Source organism: Drosophila eugracilis, unplaced genomic scaffold (genome assembly GCF_018153835.1).
Source record: "Drosophila eugracilis isolate 14026-0451.02 unplaced genomic scaffold, ASM1815383v1 contig_75, whole genome shotgun sequence".
Lineage (NCBI taxonomy): Eukaryota > Metazoa > Arthropoda > Insecta > Diptera > Drosophilidae > Drosophila > Drosophila eugracilis.
This window is the reverse complement of record NW_024573645.1, coordinates 245226-267530: the sequence shown is the minus strand read 5'-3', so window position 1 is coordinate 267530 and position 22305 is coordinate 245226. Positions and strand designations below refer to the sequence as shown.

The 22305-nt window shown below is 39.2% G+C and overlaps 10 protein-coding genes across 14 annotated transcripts in view; 5 read left to right on the top strand and 5 right to left on the bottom strand.

Annotated features, from left to right (window-relative positions):
• Positions 1-10925, bottom strand: part of LOC108117130 (filamin-A) — a 33126-nt gene extending 22201 nt beyond the window's left edge. For 2 of the 3 annotated variants that reach the window (XM_041819527.1, XM_041819528.1), the window contains exons 1-2: positions 6571-7150; positions 4563-4920 (exon numbers count right to left, since the gene is read on the bottom strand). In XM_041819527.1, the coding sequence (XP_041675461.1) occupies positions 4563-4920; positions 6571-7008 (796 nt within the window). In that variant the 5' untranslated portion in view covers positions 7009-7150. Of the gene's footprint in view, positions 1-4562; positions 4921-6570; positions 7151-10895 lie in introns of those variants that run through there. The other variant, XM_041819529.1, reaches the window with a different exon arrangement.
• On the top strand, positions 8458-8774 carry LOC108117133. Of its 2 annotated transcripts, XM_017229381.2 has the most exons (2): positions 8458-8699; positions 8754-8774. In XM_017229381.2, exons 1-2 carry the CDS (start codon positions 8520-8522, stop codon positions 8772-8774), a joined length of 201 nt encoding a protein of 66 aa, XP_017084870.2. In that variant the 5' UTR covers positions 8458-8519. The 2 variants fall into 2 exon arrangements, with proteins under 2 accessions (XP_017084870.2, XP_017084869.2); XM_017229380.2 differs by having other exon boundaries at positions 8458-8774.
• LOC108117016 (salivary glue protein Sgs-3-like) lies at positions 9238-9569 on the top strand. The gene has a single exon (XM_017229184.2). It carries the CDS (start codon positions 9244-9246, stop codon positions 9529-9531), a length of 288 nt encoding a protein of 95 aa, XP_017084673.1. The 5' UTR covers positions 9238-9243; the 3' UTR covers positions 9532-9569.
• A 2393-nt stretch (positions 10926-13318) lies between the features above and the next one.
• LOC108117021 lies at positions 13319-13546 on the top strand. Its single transcript, XM_017229189.1, has one exon. The coding sequence runs from the start codon at positions 13319-13321 to the stop codon at positions 13544-13546; it is 228 nt and encodes a 75-aa protein (XP_017084678.1).
• Positions 13547-14848: 1302 nt separating this feature from the next.
• LOC108117081 (chymotrypsin-2) lies at positions 14849-15665 on the bottom strand. The gene has a single exon (XM_017229254.2). It carries the CDS (start codon positions 15658-15660, stop codon positions 14854-14856), a length of 807 nt encoding a protein of 268 aa, XP_017084743.1. The 5' UTR covers positions 15661-15665; the 3' UTR covers positions 14849-14853.
• Positions 15666-15863: 198 nt separating this feature from the next.
• Positions 15864-16998, top strand: LOC108117069 (chymotrypsin-2). Its single transcript, XM_017229242.2, is given in 3 exon segments — positions 15864-16368; positions 16371-16591; positions 16793-16998. Coding segments are annotated over 3 exon segments (822 nt in total). The 3' UTR covers positions 16889-16998.
• A 27-nt stretch (positions 16999-17025) lies between these two features.
• LOC108117036 (chymotrypsin-2) lies at positions 17026-18034 on the top strand. Its single transcript, XM_017229205.2, has one exon. It carries the CDS (start codon positions 17041-17043, stop codon positions 17839-17841), a length of 801 nt encoding a protein of 266 aa, XP_017084694.1. The 5' UTR covers positions 17026-17040; the 3' UTR covers positions 17842-18034.
• A 13-nt stretch (positions 18035-18047) lies between these two features.
• Positions 18048-19068, bottom strand: LOC108117035 (chymotrypsin-2). Its single transcript, XM_017229204.2, has one exon. The coding sequence runs from the start codon at positions 19039-19041 to the stop codon at positions 18184-18186; it is 858 nt and encodes a 285-aa protein (XP_017084693.1). The 5' UTR covers positions 19042-19068; the 3' UTR covers positions 18048-18183.
• Positions 19069-19404: 336 nt separating this feature from the next.
• LOC108117093 lies at positions 19405-20290 on the bottom strand. 2 transcript variants are annotated; one of them, XM_017229292.2, is made up of 3 exons: positions 20015-20290; positions 19786-19962; positions 19405-19728 (listed from the first exon to the last, which is right to left on the bottom strand). In XM_017229292.2, the coding sequence occupies exons 1-3, from the start codon at positions 20273-20275 to the stop codon at positions 19555-19557; spliced, it is 612 nt and encodes a 203-aa protein (XP_017084781.2). In that variant the 5' UTR covers positions 20276-20290; the 3' UTR covers positions 19405-19554. The 2 variants fall into 2 exon arrangements, with proteins under 2 accessions (XP_017084781.2, XP_041675457.1); XM_041819523.1 differs by having other exon boundaries at positions 19700-19724.
• A 520-nt stretch (positions 20291-20810) lies between these two features.
• Positions 20811-21847, bottom strand: LOC108117079 (chymotrypsin-1). Its single transcript, XM_017229252.2, has 2 exons — positions 21085-21847; positions 20811-21022 (listed from the first exon to the last, which is right to left on the bottom strand). The coding sequence occupies exons 1-2, from the start codon at positions 21804-21806 to the stop codon at positions 20950-20952; spliced, it is 795 nt and encodes a 264-aa protein (XP_017084741.2). The 5' UTR covers positions 21807-21847; the 3' UTR covers positions 20811-20949.
• Positions 21848-22305: the final 458 nt, after the last annotated feature.

Here is a 22305-nt window from a genome sequence, read left to right as displayed (position 1 = left end):
GTCTTTGTCTTTCAAATGTCACCAAATATTACACTTTATCTATTAATATATACTCTTACTTATACCGTCTAATAAAACAATTTTACTGACACACATTTTGCTCTTATAATCTTATCTGAAGACAAAATTCGCCGCAAAACATTATACTGACGAACTTTACTTTCTTTGTTTAGCAGTTTCTAAGTTAAATGACGAACTTTCAAATTTCATTTTAAATTATGTCTCACTCCTTAAGAATGTTACCTGATATATGCTCTTGTTATTCTACAAAACAAAAATGTAACCTTAACATTCAAGATTCTAGCCAATTCGCTTTCAAACAATAAAGATAAACTTATAACATTGTTAAAAGATAAGTTTATCTGTATATGATGTTGCCATAGAAACCCGCAATCTTTAAACTAGCTAAGCACTTGTTTTTAAAGATGCGGCATTTAATTATAGAAATAACGATTGGAAAGTTCTGAAATCTCTATGCTACGATCTATCATAATTTCGCTGTCATTGTCCCAAGAAATCGGATATGTCCACCCAATAACTAGAGACAGAATCTTTAGCCAGAGACCTGTTACAGAAGCCTCGAATCGTTTGGCCATGTCAAATGATGACTTGACATGATTTATGTGCAACGATTCTCGCCTCGAAGCGGCCGTAAAGTTATTATGATGTTAAGTGCAACGGCAGAAAAGTATTTAACATTCAGATAACAAGAATGCTGAGGCTGCAACAGCAGCGGCAGCAGCAGCAGCTCAGATTCCGAGGCCACAATCCCGGTCGCAGTTGCAGTCACGGGTAACCGGCTTGGGTCACCAGACACGTTCTTTGAGCGGCACGCGCATACCAGAGCCCCAGAGTTGGAGTCGGAAAAGCAGCCGCCACGATACAATGGAACGTCTGGAAAGATTTTTCCAAACGGAAAAACCAGTTTCCGTTCGGTCTGGGGCCAATCATCCAGACGTCTAACTGTTGCTCGGCTAATTAAATTAGAGCTAGGGCAGGGCTAAGCTGCAAAAAATCGTTGACATTGCTTGGAAAGTCTGAGTCTGGCTAGGCAGGCTTACAGACTTAAAGCCGTTTCGAGCTCCATTTTGGGCGCATTTCTGATGTGGGTTGTCCCACATTTTTGTGGTGTTGTAAGCTCTGAAAAGTTTCTGTTATTTTTCACTTGTTTGGGGTTAATTGAGCCGGGTCTTTCGATCTCTCTTTGGTAATTTGAATAATTGACTGAATGCTTAGTCAGGGAATCTCGACATTCCATTGGTTAGTTGGTAACGATGTTAATAACAACTTAATCTTATCACAATTGCCTTTTGGAGTATGACGAGGAATGCCCATCGTATCACTGTTATTTTTAGTCAGTGGATCAGAGGGTTAGCCTTAGCTCAACGATGACGTGTTTGAAAAACGATGGCGTCATGTTAAGCCATTGCGAATGATTTATAAAAACACCGGTGAATACGTGCCAGGTGATCAATGCATGTATATTGATATTCGTTCGTGTCATTTTTTGACCGATTCAGCTGAAATTCAACGGAAATTCAACTGATAGTGTGGGCTTTGCATATTTCCTTACTTTAAGATGATTCAACATCCGAAGTTTAGCTAAAAAAAATAACTTGGGAAACGGAAGCTGTTAAGACGAACCAAAACAACATTCCTGACTTATTTATCAAGAATGTTAGGCAAACATATTATGGGGAATTCTAAAAAAAATATTGATAAAAGTGGACTTTAACCGAATGAGTTTGCCATGAAGTTAATCTTAAGCTAAGCTTTAGAAATGAAATTTTTAAGCGTCATTACAACATAAACATTTCAATTAGATTCTTGCCTCTTTGGTAATCAACACATCATGGGCAAAATCACATAAAAATTTGAACAAATTATTAACAAGCACACAAGAGAAATGAAATTGGGTCAAATGGATGATCAAGAGGCTTCCATTAAATGAAATATGCATTCATGTGCTTGACTCATCGCCTGGAAAAATCTTCGACGCCCTCCATAGATGATTTTAATGATGTTTGGGTGATGATGATGGCGTCATCAATAACAATCAATTGGCTGTGACAAATTGAGTCTTACACTATAGGAACACCATTAGGTTTGCTTCTGTTGGAAACTGAAAGTTTTTTGGTTTTCTAAAAACTCCAGGCAAAAAGTTTATTTCTACCCAAATCCCAAAAACCAGATGATGTCATGGAGAGTCAACTGAGCGACTTTATCTCTACTCTACACAGCACGTATTAGGTTTGTTCTTCCCTCTGCTTTGTACTTTTAATTTTGTTATTTTTATTTGTTTATTTTGTTGTTGTTTTTTTGTTTGCATTTTATTGCGACCGCCCGAGAGGCTTTATTATTGTTTTTTTGTGGACTTTTTAGCACAAACATTTGTAGATACGAACCAGCGGCGCTCCATGGAAATCTACAAACCCACTTGGAGCCGGGTATCTGGACGTAGAGACAAGCTCTTGAGCCAGCAGCTGCGTGGTTTTTCGGCACACAAGTCCGACACACACATAACTTCACGAAATTTCGCGCTAATTCAATTGACAGCACAAAAGAAGAAAAAATGCTAGGGAAGGAAATATAACCGAACAGAAATGATCTCTGGCCATACAGTGGGAACCCAAAATGCTGGTCTGCTAATCTCTTCGAACACTGAGAACTGAAATTTCACTCGGAAGCTTTCACTGTACCAATTTCAAATTGATTGAAACCACAAAAATTGGAAAACAGGAAGAGGTGCGGCTCGTTAAATTAATTAACAATCTTTTCTTATAAATTTTTCCTATTTGTGCAACGATAATTGCCGAAATGCGTTATCTGTTTTTATTTTTTGGAATGTTTGCCAAATTAAACAAGCAATTAATGTTTGCATTCCCGTGAAAAATGTCATTTAACCATATTAAGTTAATGACTAAGCTGATTAAAAAGATTCAAACTGAGTAAATAAATGAATCATCCTACCTCCTTGCCAATACTTTTTTAAGCAAAAACCGAATTTAAATTGCGAAATTTGAGTTTCTAGCTCTTAAAAATTTCGAGTGGTAGATATGAAAGCGCCTTATCGCTAACCCAAGTCCAGAATGGATGATATTTTTTATCGCAAGAAAACGAAAGTGCTGATAGCTTTAAAAATACATACAACAAATAACTTGCGATTGTACTGCCAATCAAAAAATAAACGTTAACAGAAACTCAATTTATATTGGTCTCAAAATTGCATTTACTTAGCTTTCAGTGAACGAACGCGCTTGTTTAGCTTTCATTTTTTCGTATCTACATTTTAAAGTCAGCTCCCCTCCTTTTGGGCTGATAATAAATGTGTACAAACATATCTGTAAACATTATTTACCTAGCTGTCAATTATTGACAAATAGCCGGTTTTCTGGAACATTTAGATACTGAAGTTGTTTATCTGTTTTATATAGTAGCAGTAGGGGTAGTAACGAACCTACCGAACGATTAAATAATTTTTTTAAAGCATTCTAAGACCGACAAGTCTTATCAATAACGTCACGGGGTCACTGGAAAAGCGTACAGGGTAAACTGATTACATTGTGAATGAAATGTAAAACCCTGGATAATCATCCACAGACCGACTGATGCTTGAGTTAAGGCCACGATTGTGAGTCATAGAACACCGTATCACATGCTTCATCTGTATAGTTTTCAATAAAACAAATTAGCATGATGCAGTTAGTTGGCCATTGATATCGGGTTCTGTTACGCTCGTGATTTGGCAATGGAAATGGTCTCTGAAAGCGATAGTGCTCTAATGAAATTAACCTTCCAAATTGTCCACGCTTCGCTGGTGCTCTCTTGTCTAAAGGTATAGTGAAAATGTGATATGATAGCTTTAATATAAAAGTATATGTCTTAATCCCATCAACGTAATCGGGATAAATCAGCTTATGTTGTGATAGAAGTAAGTATATTTCAGTCATATTAAGTTGTTCTATGCCCCTTAGTAGATATGATCTATCAGTCAAACAAATGTATGTTTAAAACTTCCCACTAGCCCAATATACCCTTTTTAAGGCTAATCAACTGAGTACTGTGCAGGTACTGCAAATTGCTGAATACAATCTTGAATTATGCATATAAATACAAATGAAAGTAAAACTCGCATTGAAGCTGGCGCTTTGAATAAAAGCGGCAATGACATCATTTTGTTTTGTAGTCTGGAAGCGATTCGTTAAAGGCACAAATTTCGAATAAATAATACAACAAAACCGCATGGGACCGTGCGGCATGCAGCGGGCAGAGGATCTGGGTGTTAAACCCGAGACTCTTTAAGCGTTGGCGGCGCATCTTCAGTTGACTTATCTCCCTCACTCAAAAGAGCAAATTATGCAATTTTCAATGGAATCATTTTCGATGGCCAACGATGCGAGCGCTTCTAATTAATTCATAAAGTTGATTCACGACCACAATTGTGTGGTTGCTAAAACTATTAGACAGAGATACGTGAGACCCAACCCTAATGCTGTGCTTTAAGATAATCCGAGAATTCTGGGAATTTCAAATATATGTATACAGACATATGTGTTACTTACCAATGTTAACGATTTTGATACCCTCATCCTGAAGGAATTTCAGGGCCACCGAGACGTTTTCCAGTTTCTGGCTGCGGAATGTTGGGCGTTTGTTGTACTTGGGCATACGCTTCTGGGACAGCACCTCGATCAGAGCGATCAGTCGGAGGCCATCGGACAGATCCGTCTCCAGGTTGTTGATCGACCGATCGATCGTCTTCAGATGCTCATTGGCCCATCGGGTGAAGGTGTTCTGTTGGATCTTCTTCCACTGCGCATCCTCGGCTAGATCGCGTTCAGCCTCCATGTCCTCGTCGAAATTCTCCTCGTACTGTTCCGCCTGCTGGCCCTCCTGTCGGGATTGATAGTAGTCGTTCGTCTGTGGGTTAACAATTACGCAGAGATCAAGTTAGCCGGTTGGTTTACATATGGTTTAGATGGGTGTGTCCCGGTATATGAGTGTCTTAATGTCGGTGTGTGTGTGGGATGTCGTTACTTCGAAAATCACTTAGCAACTATGCAAAAAACGATCTCCATCAAAAACCGTCAACTCCATACTCCTGGTGCAAAAGAGCAAATTGATTCGAATGGCTACGGGATCCGATCAGATCACACAAGGTGTGGCGTAGGCCAAGACTTGTTCCAGTTTCGTATGGGCTAGCCAAGCAGAACTTCAGTGTCGTATCGGTGGAGTGGAGTGGACTGTCCACTTTCCACACATGTCCCATAGCCAAGTGGCAGTCAAGAAGAATCAATGAAATATCAAGTGCAGGCGACATTTGAATACGCTTTTTAGGCGAAGAATGATTAAATTATTTGGCTTTTATTTAAAACTTTCAAAACTCTAAGGTTTAAAAAATAAACTTTACATATTTTGATTACCTAAAATCAAGTTTCTTTAAAGCTTAATGAAAACAAAATCTATGAATTTTGACTTTTTTTTAACTTTAAAGATTAAATTGGTTTAATTTTATTAAGATTCCGTTTTTAATTAATGGCCAAGTAATATCGAAAATATGTAAATGAATTTTTTAGCGGTTCAAGTTGAAAAACTCCGTATTTTTTCAAACATGTGAGTCGGCCTTATCTTTTAACCGGCGAAACAAGTTCCCAGGTAACTCCGCCTAATTCATTGTTTACCAACTTGCCCGAAAAGTTCCCGAAAAGGGTATACAGACAGAAATGCCCGCGAAAGAGGAGCACAAAGCGGAGTGATCAGAAGACGACGGACAAGGGAGTAAAACGGAGTTCGCGTGCCACACACAAACACAAAAGCACAGAGCAACAACAAAAACCGTAGACGTCCCAAAAAAACCAACAGAAATATAGAAATAGAGCCCCCTCAGCCCTCCCTCTATCAATCGTCTGGGCCTGGCCAGCATGGGAATATGGCCAGGAAAAGAAATTGGTGCGGAGTGCTCGAGTGCGCAGCGTGTGAAGTTCATTAACATTTTCATTAATTGCGAAATGCCGCGACAAAACGCAACGTGAACTGCAGCAATTAAAAAAGGGCTTGAGTAAACTACAGTACAAATTTATGAAGGTAAAATTTTACTAATATTAAAACAAAATCTCTAAAAGCATATTAAGTGCAAACCATAAAAAGGTGGTTATTATTATTTAAAAACAAGTTTGTGGCTTCAAAATTTGAGTTTAATTAGAGAATTTTATAACTTGAAATTAAATAAATTTATAGAGAACCAAAGTTGTTATTCCTTATTTATATTTTAAAAATTAAATATTATTACTATTGCTTTACTAATATAATGGAGAAATATAAGACAATAAACTGTAAGTCCTTACAAACAAATTAAATACTCTTCAAACTACACTTTTCCTTTAACCCTGAAATTTACTTTTTGTTAGATCTTTAAAATAAACTTCTTTGAAGTTATTAGGAAAAATATACAATTTCTCGCTAAATTAAATTCTACTTAATATTGATTTTTTTTTCTAAGAAGTTCAACTTAGTGAAGTTGGCCTATAGCTCACGCACACTCCTTCAGTCCCTTTACACACTCACACACACCTGTTGATGGCAAACGTCGTAGTATGCGGCTGGCTGTTGGGCGTAGAAATTTAAGTTGCTAAAATTCTGCTCCAAATTGTTGCTGCTGTTGATATTATTGTTGGTTGTATAAACACACGCGTTTTGCTGATTTTGATGCGAATTTGGCGGGTTCTTTCTGCCGTGACTATTGTTATTGCTGTTGTAGTGGTTATTGTTGTTGCTGAGGAATATGGTCGCCTGCGTCGTTTGACCGTTTGTATAATTCGCGTTTTGCACCAATTCACCGCCGTGCGTTATATTTGTCGATTTGCCGGGACCGTCAGCGTTGTTACTCTTGCGCGTACCACCGTTAAATAAATTTTTATTTTGTCGACATTCGCCGGCATTCGCATTTGCTATCGCCCTCTCTGTCTCAGCCATCTCTCTGGCTCGCTCTCTCTCTCGATCGCTGTACATTATGCGGCCGGTTTGTTGTTGTTCAGCTGCTCTCTCTCAATCTCTCTGCTTGTTTGTCTCTCTTTTTGGCTCTCTGGCTTAGTTTTTGTTTTTTTTTTGTGTTCAGCTGTCAAGTTTGTTTACCGCTCTCTCGCGCTTACAATGTTTGGCGCTCTCTGAGCACGAAGTTCATGCGTAGAAGAAAACCCGTTTTTTGTTAATACATTCAACATGAGATTTAAGTTCAGTGGGAGAACGTAAAGTTAAATATTGTTTTTAAATTATTAAGTACTTTATGAGATTTTTCGTTGAGCCCCAAAGTATGCACTAAGCTTTGAACGACGCTTAAGAAATACTAACGCTTTTTCTAAGAGTGGTAAGCCAAAAAAGCTTTTTTACTTTTAACTATTTTTTATGACAAAAAAATTCGTCCCAATGATTTTTAAATATATTTCTTTATCAGATATCAAATATAAGTCATGGAGTTTATAGATAAACTTTATTAGTCGTTTATATGGGTTTTTTAACAAAACAAACATACATTTTAAGATCTCCAAAAAAGTACGAGTATTAGTCTAAGAACCCTTCCATGAAACTAACAATTGCAATAAAATTAAAAGTAACTCTTAAAAACGTTATTCATCAGTATTATGATGATGTGCATTTTAAAAAAATACAATGACTAATAAACGTGTCATCGAATCGCACGATTAATTTAACCCGTTTGCTATTTGATAACAAACAAAAAAAAACTTGTTTTTATCAAGAAAAAATAAGAAAAGTATGACATTGAAACAAATATGTGACCAAGCCCTCAAAATCTTCAGATCCCGACCCTTTTTTAAAAACAGAAAACCAAAACGGAATGCAAGCAAAAGAAATGATTCACAAGCCGGGGAAGAGCAAATAATTCTGGTAAATATTTGGCATATTTGTGGATTGCTTTTGGCAATGCCTTTTTAATTCCACTCCCCCTTTTTTCCGCCTGATCAAATGCAAAAACGAAAGGCAGACACAAATGCACGCCGACGGCCAGACAAGTGAATGAGCCAAGCAAATGTGGCTGACAATCAGCGACCTTCTCGATATGGTTAGGAATCGTTAATTTTAGCCAAATGAGTCAAAGTCAAAACGAGTAGCTCTATGTGAATACGATGATCGATGGCAGATCGATGCCCGGTGAGTGGGTAATGCTTATTTTTTCGACAAACAAAATCCTCGAAATTCCCCAAGGGAGCTCTCAAGATCCTTCCCTATATGGGCTTAATATTCCAAACTCGATTTAATTAACGCATTGCTCTAAATATAGAACTAACACGTTTCTAGGCAAACAGCGGAACAAACTTTTCCATGACTCTAGAGACCATATAATATGTTCTCTATTATTTGCTTAATTCTTTTTTATTTATTCTTGCGATTTTGTTAGCAGAAATCTCTTGCATTTGTATCAATATTTGACTTGCCAAAAATATTAGGTATAAAACTGAGCAATTTTGTTACCAAATTATCACTTTCCATTCAGAGATACCAATATGAAGTTCTTTGCCATCCTTTTCCTTCTGTGCGCTATTGCAGGATTTGCGTCCGCATCCACCTTTGCGGAATCTGATTATGATGAAACTACTACTACCACTACCACCTCTGCTCCTACCACAGCAGCTCCTCCGGCTCAACCTCCATGTGGAAGCGGACCTCAAGGACCCTGCGGACAAGTTCCTCCCCCACTGCCACCTTGTGCGGCCGGTGCTGGTGGCCCTTGCGCCAAGAAGCTTTACTTTTTCTACTAAATAAATTCTGAAATTTTTACCGAAAAATAAAATATTGAAAACAAATCTTAAGCTTGTCAAGTTTTTAGAAATCAAGGAAATAACACGGTGGTCACTGTCTTTATAAAGTTGCACTTCAAATTATCAAATACTTAAAAAATACATTAAACTAATATAATTTAAGGAATACTAAGTTGTTAATCGATTGCTAATACTTGTATTATATTTTATATAAATTATATATAAAATGTGTTACTCAATTTTACGAGTCTAAAAATACAAGCAAGTATTTTGCACCCTTACTGAGGACAAACAAATATAGTTTTTGCAAAGCAACTAGACTATTTGTTCAAGTGTTTAATTTTTGTTTAATTTGTTGGATTCTAAATCAATGTTTAGGCATCTGAGTCAATAAATCTCATGGGTAAAAATGTATAAAAGTCTAAAATTGACTAACATATACTATCAGTTTTCTTAGGAAGTTACCAATATGAAGTTCTTCGCTATTATTTTCGTTCTGTGCGCCATAGCAGGAATTGGGGGCGCAACAACAACCACAACACCCACAGGAACAGCCACAACATCTATGGACGGGGACTATGACTCTTCAACTACCTCTACCTCTGCACCTACCTCTGCCACTACAGCAGCTCCTCCAGCACAACCTCCATGTGGAAGCGGACCCCAAGGACCCTGCGGACAAGCCCCTCCCCTATTGCCACCTTGTGTGGCCGGAGCTGGTAGCCCTTGCGGCAAGAAACTTTACTTTTTCTACTAAATGAATTTTGCAATCTTTTTGTATGAAAAAGCTGATCATGTTTTAAGCTGCTTTCATTAAATTAGAAATTTATATAAAACAAAAAGTTTTCGGAGTACAACCTTCCAAAAATCATATATATTTATAAAGTTTTTAAAGTTTTTATTTTTAAAATATTTAAATATTCAAATGTTTATTATGTATCGGTGTAGTAAAAATGAAGCTTAACAAATCAGAAGAGACAGTTAAAAAGCTATTGTTTTTATTTGATTAGGTGTTTCTTTGCTTCGCCTTAGTTTTTAACAGAGTAAATTAAAGTTATATATTAACCAATACACGTTTTTCAATATAATGGACAAAATTGTTTCTTAAATTTACCCCTACAAATAAATATTTCGCACGTGTAATGAGACAAATAAATAAAGCTTTTATAAAATAACTAGACTATTTGCTCAACTGTTTAATTTACTTTATTCTTTCTAAGCAAAAGTTTAAAAGTTTGGGCATTTGTGTCAATAAAACTTGCAGTAAAAATATATAAAAGGGTGAAACTTAACGAAAATAACTATCAGTTTCCATAGAAAATTAACAAAATGAAGTTCTTTGCTATCCTCATGATTGTGTGTGCCTTGGCTGTGGCTGCCTTTGCCACCTCCACAACATCGACAACCACAACAACAACTGAATCTGCAACAACTGGAAAACCCCCATGCGGAGGAAGTGGACCTTGCGGACAAAAATTGTATTTCTTCTATAAATAAATAATTTTTTTGAATGAAGTAATAAATATTTTGGATTAAAATGAAAAAATTTCTTAAATTTAATCCTTTGGATTTAGTTAGATAGCCCAGCCGTAGGAGTTTTGGAAACCCCATCCTTCATCACATTCCTCAAGGGAGTACTACTTTGGATTCCTGACCATATAGAGTAAGTTCATCTAGCCTGAGTATACCCTTTTATGGAAATAAATGTTTTTCGTATCGGTCCAAAAACGGCGACTACGTGAGGCGCCACTTGGCTCGTTGGGGGGGAAAATCGCATGAATCAGCGTCGCCGAGCGCCGCCAATGAAATGCTAAATAAATTTTCACTTCCATTTTAATTAATTTGAATTTATTTGAAACTAAAATTACACCCAACATTTACACGCCGAAGGCGCAAGTGAGCGAAATTGGCCCGCTTGTTTGACTAAAAATAAATTGACAAATATTTTGTTTTTATGAAAAGGTAATGAAAACCACATGTCCTCCATTTTCGTCGTAAATATAACGTAAATATAAAAACCAGCAAAATGGAAAATCGTGTATGTGGGTGAAATGCAACGATCGCCGTTGATCAGATAAGGGTTCAGGTTCATATCAGATGCATCATTACATCCAAACTCACTTTTCGGGACGCCATATCGATGGGTTTAGCTGTTGAATGATCTCAAGTCTTAATACTTCAGTGGGTGCTTAATACTGATCACTTGATTGCCCGCTAATTACACAATTTTTTATGTGCCAGGCACGTTTATTCTTTTCTCTTTAAAACACAACACAAACAAACGTGGAGGAGCCCTTCTTTTTCGTAAACAAATTTCAGAATTTTGAAAATATATACACGAACTGAGCGCGCTGCTTTCGATTCCTTTGGTACTCGTATTCGTACTGGCCGCGACAATTTCTCAACTCGACTGAGTTGGGTGCGCCTCCTTGCTCTAAGTTTTTATGCAGCCAAATGCTCGCCGCTTATTTCTCAATTTCTTTATTATTATATTCTCAGATAAATCATACAGCCTAGGATGGTTAGATAGTGGAGATGATGATCTGCTTAAAAAACTCCGTTTTGGTGTTTGAAAGAAAAGTCTTTCAGTTGTTATATCTCTTATTTTTTTTTTATAATTATAATGACTTATGGGTTTTGTTCATAACCTTATGGTGACATAGTATATGAAATTCTTATACTTGTCATATTTTTATGAATCACTTAGAAGCCTTTCCCAAGCCAAAACACACAACGATAAATACTTAAAATTTTTTGAATGTGTCACATTTTAGAATATTATTGTGGTTTAAAAACTTTTACATTCTACACTCACAAAAATGTTTATAAATTTCATAACTCCTTTCCAATTTCATTTCTAACAAGACTCTAACCAACCATCCTCGACTGTGCAACGTCTTCAATACATAATTTGTTCAATATTTATTTTGCTTTATGTTTTGTGTTGTGTTTTTGGTATTGCATGTGACGTTGACTTGACGTCGACGTCGACTGCACTCTTGACTCTGTTTGGCAGGTTTTTGGCGACGCCACTATAAGGTCCCCCGATCCCCAACCCACCAAATCTTTTCCCCCTCCCTCTCTACTCATCGCAAATGTGATTTTCGACGCGCAGCTGATTTTGTTGTTATTCTATTCATAGAACTGGTTGTGGTCTTTTGTGTTTTAAATTTATTTTTTTTAGTTTTTCAGTTTTCTCTGTTGCTGGCCACAATTGAAAGTGGCTCCTGCGAAAATGATTCGCTTGTGGCCATCACTGGCGGTCGCCCCAAGTACATTCCGCATTCCGTGTTCCCCCGCCAGTTGACTCACGAGTCGCGAATAAAATATGTTTAATCGGCGAAGATAGGCGAACGCATAAAACTCTTAAATCAAAAGCATATGTATGTAGATACTAGATACTAGTGCCGGTTGTTTAGTCTTAGAAGAGATGACTAACTTGCTCTGCCCAAAATCAGCTGTCATAAATTCCTTGATTTTATTTAGCTGAGGTCGGAAAACTCTCTAAGTTTATGTATGTTTCTAGATAAAACTCAGCAAGAGACCGATAAATATATCGTAAATTTTGTTTTGATTACGTGATTTAACAGCTCTGATACGGCCATAAAATATAGCTTAATTCAGGCAATTGGCAGTGATCTTTTTTCTTTATGTTAAAAACATTCTTTAAATCTATATGGGCAGATAATCAGAAATTAAAAAATGTTCCAAAAAACCCATAAAAGCATTTCCGTTATAATCATACATTCTTAGAACTTTGAAGTCTGAAGTTACTGAATAACAATAAAAAACCATGATAGGGGCTTGTTTTGTTTTTAATGAGTAATGTTAAGATACTTGATGTTTACCCAATGGAAATGGTTTACAAAAATGTAAACTGCAAGAAGAGTATTTGATTAGGTATTTTCATAAATGCTAATAAAATAAGAAAATTATAAAGAATCAAAAGCATTTAGTAAATAATTTAAAATCCGCTGCCTCATCCAGAGAAACTCTCCCGAAAATTCCCCTAATTTAATTAACCAATTCATTTCGATGTAGATTTTAGACGCGTAGCGCGTGTGCTTTAAAACAAATTTTATTTGTATTGGTTATCATTATTCACGGTGTTTGAATTTATCCAACAGCTGCTTTGGCTGTTAATATTTTTTGTTGCGCATTCGCCCCGTTGCCGACAAGTAATTTCACGTGCCAGCGCTTTTTTTGCTTTCCCAATTCTCAGGCCTCGCTGCTTAGATACTTTTCTTTGAAAATGAATGGCATACAATTAACAATAGCTCTGCGGGATCCAAAGAGGAATAAAAAACAAAAATATGAGCATATTGGTTAAAGTTTGCAAAGCTGGTTTTATATTTTCAAAAATTTTTAGTAAATACTTAAATTTGGCAAAATAATTATCAAAATAAATATTTGTAGAAGTAATTCATCTTTTAATTATAATAGAGCAGATGTTTTATTAAACAATTCAAAGCAAACAATATGAATAGTATAAATTTGACGAATATATATCATCGATTTATTAGTTTGAAGTAAATTCTACAAAGATGAAGTTCCTAGCGATCATTGCTCTTGTGTGTGCCTTAGCAGGCATGGCCACCACATCTGATTGGAGCCAAGATTCGACTACTTCGTATCCTTACTGGACGGACACCACCACAGAAGCAGCAACTACTACTACTACGGCACCTGTACAACCACCCTGCGACGAGAAGATCCAAGGACCTTGCGGCAAACTACTAAAGGGTGCCCAGAAAATTTACTTCTTCTATTGAAATCACGCGAAATTTGTCAGAAAAACTTAATAAAATCATTTGGAAAAATCAAGTAGCCCGATTCCCGAAAATACCGCAGGTGCGCCGGAGCATACAATCGAGGCTAAATTAAGATCAGAGGCGGGGTTAACATCTGGCGCCCAACATATAAATGCACTTTACGTTCTCACAGCTGAACATTTAATGGTTCTTCTGCTGGGATCCAGCGAAAAAGAGACCTTTCATCGGCGAAATATATCACAAAATGGCAACGCCTTGTACGCAATATTTCAACCAGAAATTCACATAACATCAAATTTTTTCAGAATCTATTATATTTTTGCATATATATATTTATATTTATTAAAGATGTGTAGTTGTAGTTGTTGGCCGTACACTTTTGGCCGGATTATTCATCACTCTTTGTAGATATATCGTAAATATCTTTCACCGCGCATTTGCCTTTATTGGAGACAATATTTCACATACTTTGGCATTTTCACTTGTTTCTGAACAATTTCCACTCGATTGTGCACAAGTTGCGAAATTTCACTTTGCTATATATTTTTCGGGTATATATATAGAAAATATGAGCGACACACGCCTCTACATATAGATCACGGATTGCGTATACGCCGCGTATTCCAAAAGAAAATTCAAGACCCGCACCCGAACACGTCCAAGTCAATGCAGCAACTGAAAATCTTTTCGAAAATGCCAAGACACAGCCCACAACTGAGTGTTTTTCCTGCTTAATATTCTTTTTTTTTGTAGCTGAATGGTGAGCGGCAAACACAAAATATATTTTCAGAATTTCCATGCGCGGTGAGCGATTTGTGTCGAAAATTTTCTCAACAACTCAAAACATGACTAAGACCATAGCTGTCTGGGTCTACCTGTTTCAAATTAGATCAGGGCGACACGTGTGGCCAGTGCGACACTTCCCTGTCTCCGACATAAATCAGAAATCTGAATTCGGAAAACGGCGGGAGGATGAATCAGACCGTCAGACATTCCGGCTGTCTGTCTGCACAGCCTTCTGGCCGTTGGCCAAGATTTTCTTCTGCTTCCAGGAACATTCAAATTGTCCACATTTAATATTTACTAAAAGAAAGCAAATATCTTTAGTCAACTATTTAAGATAAGTCCTAGGATGTTTTATGGGATAAATACGCATCCGAATATTTTTATGTTTTTTTAGAATCTTTGGAAAGTTTGCCCGTATTGTAGACAAATGAGCAGCTATAACAAGAGATAAATACTAAATTTTATATAATAATAAGGCTCTTGTCATGAATGAAATGAAGACGAACCAAAATTTTAGGTTTTTAGCCATTTATTATCTGCTGATTGACCTGCGGGCACTTGCCATTGCCACTCATCGTTTGTCTTATCCAGTCGTAGTAGTACATGACATCCATAAACACATCCGGCACTCCCTGAGCACAGGGTACGAAAAAGTTTAGTACGCCCACCAGAGTACCCTGATGAACCAATGGACCTCCAGAGTCACCGTGACAGGCTCCAATGTTGGCCTGCCGATAGGCACAAATGTGGCAGGGACCCAGTTCCAGATCTTCGTAGACTACTAGCATGGATTTGCATGCCTGACTGCTGAGATGTTGCTGCTGAACGCGTTGCAATTGGGATGGTAAGCTTCCAGCCGCCGACTGGGATCCCCAGCCGGTGAAAACTAGATCGGAACTGCCTCGAGGAAAGGAGGTAGTTGGTAGCGCAACCGCCTGAGTTAAGGCATTAAAGCTGATACTCTCGTTTAAGAACAGCAGGCCAATATCATTCTGATACTTGGGAGTATCATAATTGCAGTGTAGATAAATGGCCTCCGGATAGTACACGGCTCCTGGTTGGGCATATCGAATTGTTCCAGTTGCCACTTGAAGTCTGCTGGCTGGATAACCTTTGACACAAAGACCCGCTGTGAGTATCCAACGATCCGAAATGATGGCGCCACCGCATAAGTGACTACCCAAAAGTGTTTGCAACGAGACCTGATAGGGGGCATCTCCTTCAGCGGCATTCTGCCCACCCACAATGAAGTGCTCCTCCGCCCAGAGGTAACCACAGAATAAACCAAAAAGGTAACTATAGAAAAGGAGGAACCGTACAAACGCCATGGCTGAAATGCAATCGCAGACTGAACTAGTCTGGTTTTACCCTCCGCGGTTTTGATTGAACTATCATAAAGCCAAAATGGCTGGCCAAAGGTTCCACCAATCGTGCCATAAACTGATTTTTATCTGATTACGATAAATGGTCAAGAAGGCAGACTGGGTCTTAGATTGGAGACATTCATTAGCTGACCAGGCTTGGAACCAAGATGTCGGCAGTGGGATTGATATCGATTTTAGTTTCACTTGCAGGATTCTCCTCCATCACAGCCATACGAGTAAAAGGGAACTCCTCAGAAGCAGGATTCTTTAAGGATCAACGAATTATTGGTGGCGAGGCGGCTGACGATGGCTTTGCTCCGTATCAGATATCCTTGCAAGGCATCTCTGGCGCCCATTCCTGTGGCGGAGCTATCATCTCTGAGAAATTCGTCCTGACAGCTGCTCATTGCGTGGAAAATGCCAATATCCAGTGGCTGGTAGTTGTCACAGGCACTAATCAGTATAACCGACCGGGAGGCAGATATTTTATAAAAACCATCCACATCCACTGCAACTACGACAACCCTGAGTTGCATAATGACATCGCCCTACTGGAACTAATTGAGCCGATTGTCTGGGACGAACGCACCCAGCCGATTCCTTTGCCATTGGTTCCCATGCAGCCGGGTGATGAGGTGATCCTTACTGGTTGGGGATCAACAGTTCTTTGGGGGCCAGTCCGATCGATCTGCAGGTACTGTATCTTCAATATGTCCCACATAGGGAGTGTAAGGCATTGTTGAGCAACGATGATGACTGCGATGTGGGCCACATTTGCACGTTTTCGCGTCAGGGAGAGGGTGCCTGTAATGGTGACTCTGGCGGACCACTGATCAGCAATGGTTACCTTGTCGGACTGGTCAACTGGGGATGGCCCTGCGCTACGGGAGTTCCGGTAAGTGATAAGGAACTATCTGATTATCTTCTTGAAACTTAACTTACTGGAAGTTATCTTAGAATAATAGAAAAAACCTTGGGGGCGAATTAATAAAACACTTTAGATAAAGAAATGCTACGGAAGACTTTTGCAGAATTCCCATTAAACTAGGAAACTGCATTTTTCATAAATTCATCAAAATGTTGATTATATTTTCAGGATGTCCATGCCAGTGTATTATTCTACCGGGATTGGATACGCAATATCATGAGTGGAAACTCGAAATGCACTGGCTTCGGCTCTTACCACGCCTAAAGGTTCCGGGTTCTGTGGCTATCATTGCCCATAAAAGAGCCCAGTTTATAAGGCCACGATAAAATAGCCCTCGATAAGACCGGACAAGTTAATAAAGTTTTGTTAGCCATCAAGTTGAGTTTTAGTGTTCAGTACTTGGCCAAACCTTCGAGATGCAGCTGCTCTACCTAAGCTCTCTGATTCTACTGCTCCTGCAGCCACCCAATCCCTGCGAGTCTAAGCGCTTGGTTGGACCCATTTCTAGGGGTCCATCGGGTAGGATTAAGGGTGGTCAGGAGGCTGAGATTGGATTTGCCCCGTATCAGGTTTCTCTGCAACCCATCGTGGGTTCCCATAACTGCGGTGGTGCCATCTTGAACGAGCAGTGGATCATAACCGCCGGTCACTGTGTGGAGAACTATATTCCGGCGCTGGTCAACGTGATTACGGGAACAAATAAATGGGCAGAGCCAGGAGCCGTATATTACACCGAGAGTATCCACATGCACTGTATGTACGATCAGCCCTATATGCATAACGACATCGCCCTGGTGAAGCTCACCCAGAACATTACCTTCAACGAGCTGACCCAACCCATTGCATTGCCTACAAGACCAGTTCATTCCGGCGATGAGATCGTCCTTACGGGTTGGGGTGCCGAGGAAGCGTACGGTAGCTCCGTGGAGAATCTGCAGAAGTTGACCCTGGGATTCGTTCCTTTCGAGGAGTGCTACGATATCTTCAACCAGACCAGCAGCATGGGTGTGGGTCACATCTGCACCTTTTCGCGGGAGGGCGAAGGTTCCTGTCACGGCGATTCCGGTGGTCCGCTGGTGAGCAATGGCAGTCTGGTGGGCGTGGTGAACTGGGGTCGACCGTGCGGGGTTGGATTTCCGGATGTTCAGGCAAATGTCTACTATTATCTGGACTGGATTCGCAGCAAGATCAGCGGCAACAGCTTGTGTTACTACTAATTTACTTACAAAACTAAAAAATTAGTTAGAAAAACTAAAAAAATTGCATTAAACAGAAGGAAATAAAGAAAAGCTTAATCTTATTATTAAAAGGGTTTTTGGAGAGGAGGTTCTTATTTTTTAACCAGTTATTATGTTCGAAATTAAGAAAAGAATAAATTATGTTATGATTCATAATGCCTGATTACCTAAATAGCAAAACAAACTTTTGATTCTTATTATTACACGGCGTTTGCCGCCTTTTGACTTTTATTTAAACAAATTAGTTAAAGTATTACCTTACCTAGGCGATTTTTTGTATCTAAGTTGATCGAGCAACTTAAACGTGTTCCTTTACCATCATTAATAGTTGCTGGCGTAGCAGTGGCAGGTGCTGCAAGGTCCCGAGATCATGCTTCTGATCCATTCCCGATAATAGTAAACGCTGGCGTGGCTATCGGGATATCCAAGGGCGCAGGGATAGCCCCAGTTAACTAGTCCGTAGAGCACTCCATTTGAGGTCAATGGACCACCGGAGTCGCCGTGACAAGCTCCCTGTCCACCGGACGTCAGAGTGCAGACATGGCAAGGCCCATTCAGGGGATCGTTGTCCATCATCTCCTGGCAAGTTGGGTAATCCACATGCGTGAGGTACGCCTTCTGCAGCACATCGGGGGTATCGCCCCACAGTTCCGTGGATCCCCAGCCCGTGAGCAGCAATTGCGTCCCATTGGCCAGCGGCGCAGAGGGCAGCTCTGCTGGTTGAGTGTACTCATTGAACTTTATCGTATCGTTCAGCCGAATCAGAGCGATATCATTGTAGTACGATGGACTGTTGTAGTTGCAGTGTACCCAATACTCCTCTACGAAATACATGGCATCCGGTTCGGCCCAACGAATCGTTCCTGTGGCCACTCGCAGGTAAGGGGGATTATATCCATAGACACAGTGGGCCGCCGTCAGGACATGTCGTTCATCGATAATACATCCACCGCATATGTGACCGCCGAACATTCCCTGCAGCGATATCTGGTACTTGGCCTCGCCCAACTCCGCATCCTCGCCATTAATTACACGATTTTGGAAGTTAACTCCTCCCGATTTCGTTATCCATTCCAATTGCTTCTCACTAAGTTGCGCCGATCGAATTGCAGAACTGGGATTATAGGCACTGCAGACCAGAAGGATCACAAGGATCTCCAAAAGACCCAGACGAACCATTATCGTGAGTGCTTGAGTTTCAATACGACAATTAAACCTGCATATGGGTCGTGATTTTGCTTTTATACTCGATCAAATCGGTTTTATATCGTAAGTCTTAAGGTTTTATCGTAAATCGGAAACGATGTTCCCAGCAAGTTGTATCTATGCCATAAAGTCTAGTATCGTAAAAAGATATAGACGCACACTGATTATGATTTTGTGACATGGCAATCAATGCCAGCGCCGTGATAGTATAAGAATAGGAACTAATGGACATTCCCTGGACATTGGCATTGGATATTATCCAAATCTAGGGCTGCAATCCTCTTTTTAAAGATTTTTAGATATTTGAAAATATATTTTATTAAAGGAAAGAAAAAAGGAAAAGCCTAGTGAAAGTATATTTCCAATTTATGATAAAGATTTAGATCGCCAATTACAGGTTTCTGTTACAAACAGTCCCATGTATTAAGTCCAACTCTCTTATGATAAAGTTGAGATACCTTAATATTCTTTAATATTTTATAGTTATTACTTAATTTGAATCATCTCTCCTAGAATGGCAGCACAAATCTTGTTAGGTCGCTCTACGCCATTTCGATCAACAGCAGTTAAGAGGACTTCAATCTTATAGCGACCAGGCTTAAGGGTAGCATCTAGGCCGAGTTTGATATCGAAATAAAATGTTTTCATTATAAGTACTGTCTGTAAGAACAACAATAATTTCATCATTATTATAGTAACCACTAATCAAACACTTACACCTGGAGTATTAACACATTTTTCCTTAATTTCCTCCACATTGATTACGTTTTTAAACCAAAAAGTGTATATATATTGCCTTTCATCGAAGATGTACTGACACATATTCTTTGGCGATAGATTTAGTATGGTCGGTACCCAAGATCCTCTTCGAAAATATTGAAGACTTATTCCACCCTAAAAAATAAACTAAAAATAACTTTGAATTTTCCTAAATTTTTGAATTTACTTGAATGATATCCGTTTTTTCGATTTGCCAGGAAGTGGTCAAATTCCCACTATGGCTTACTCCGTTTTCAGTCATAGTAAAAGTTGAATCGGAGAAATTGTTAAACAGGCCATTCATGTTTTGGGATCCTGGCGGGGGATTCGCGCAATCCGAAAATATCCTTTCGTCCTCCAAAAGGAACTCATATTCAAATTCCATTGAGTCATTGACAATACTTAAAAGGATTAGTATAGTTAGTAGTTGATAATTGGGCCGAACCATTTTGATGGTTGTAGTTCAAAGAGAGAAATTCCAAACTGCGGTTTCTACTAACATCATGAAACCTTTATAGCCATCAGTAGACCTTCTAACTTAAAGCGTAATAATATAATTATATATAATTAATTTATAAATTATATGAATTTTTAACACGGGCGCAGAAATAACCTGAATTAAAACTGATCTAAGATCGTTAAATTTGCTATGTTATTAAAATGGTGTATGATGGATTGATTTAATTAAGATGTAACAAAAGTTTGATAAAGTAAGCTAATGTTCCATTTCTCATTATATAAGTATTGGCAGAATGGAAAAAAGTGATTGTATTTTTATGATTAAATATTTTGTTCTGTGCTTGCTAGTTTTGGCTTTACATTTTATATTTAAATAGAATTCTTTTTCATAATTTCAGTTTAAACTAGTATTATTTAGCATTTAAAACATTTTCAGTTTAACATTTTTTCAGCTCTAGCATTACCAACCACTATCTCATGTCATAATATGTTAGCAAACAGATCCATAAAAGCATTGATTGCCCACCTAAAAGCAGGTAATGACCAAATGACTAAGTGGTATACGCGTTATCAGCGTTGTTTTGATCAATAAATATATTTCACATTCTCATGTCAATATACATCATTGTAATTCCGGTTAATCTCCATCTCCCTTGATCCCTTTCAGTTAACACGATTCTGGCATCCTGTGTGAGTCCTTCGGATCCAATCCTGATAGTAAACGGTGCTGGCATACCTGGAAGTAAAGTTTAAGGATTACTTCATGATAACCAAAAGAGTCCCTTAGCTTGATCTTACATATCCGGCATGCCCACAGCGCAGGCTCTTCCCCAGTTGACCAGACCCACCAGTTTGCCCTCCCACATCAGCGGGCCTCCAGAGTCCCCAGAGCAGGCTCCCTCGCCCTCTCGCGTAAATGTGCAGATATGACCAACATCGATGCCATTGTGGTAATCCCATCTCTCCCTGCACTCTTCGTGAGCTATGATGGTCAGGTTTATGGTCTGCAAATACTGCACCGTGGGAAAACTACTTTCCGGAGCACCCCATCCCGTCAAGGTGACAATGGAACCCGCCGGAGGATTCTCTGTGCTCAGCTCAACGATCTGAACTCGATCGTTGAAGATAATCGATTCGTTGACATGGATCAATGCTATGTCATTGTTGTAGACATAAGGAACGTCGTACATGCAATGGATCAGGGCCTTGTCCGGAAACAGAGTCTGACCAGGAACCAGGCGATCATTCGTGCCCACAATAATCCTTAAGTCCTCAATGCTAAAGTCCAGGGCACAATGACCTGCTGTTAGAATCCATTCTTTGTCGAGGATGACGCCACTGCAGATGTGTGTTCTCCAAGTGGTCTGAATGGATACCTGATAAGGTGCCACCCCGTCCTCTGCCTCCTGGCCACCCACAATACGATTGTCGGACAGTTTACGATCCAAGCGTTTGCCGCGCGTGACGTCAATGGAAGTGCCCAGCAGAAGAAGCCAAATCAAAGACAAACGGACAGCCATGATCAGAAAGTGACTCCGGAGACGAGGGACAATGCCGGACAGCGCGAATTAATGGCCAGCAATGGAAAATTGTATGACCCAACTGGGCGTTTTTATTTCGATTCCATATAAAACCAATTTTATCGCTTACCTAGGTTTTGCCCACTTGGGTTATTTTTTTTAGCGGCCAAACTGACCACTGGCTAGCACCGAATCTTTATGGTCATTGGTACCAGTCGGGTATCTTTACGGCTTTAAGGATAAAACCCAATCGGTAATGGCGGAACGTTCAAATTGGAGCCGTTGGTCAATAAACCGGTGGACTGTATGTGACACTGCAAATCTCGGCGCTCTATAAATGCACCGGGCAAACTTGCTGGTCAGCTCACAATGCCCATGGCCACAAGGCAATATGTATGCGAGTTATCGGCCCCTGTGTCCCATAAATTCCCTATTATCCAAAACTTGACCAAACATTGGCGATAAGATCGGCTATATGAAGTGTAATTTTAAGGTGCTA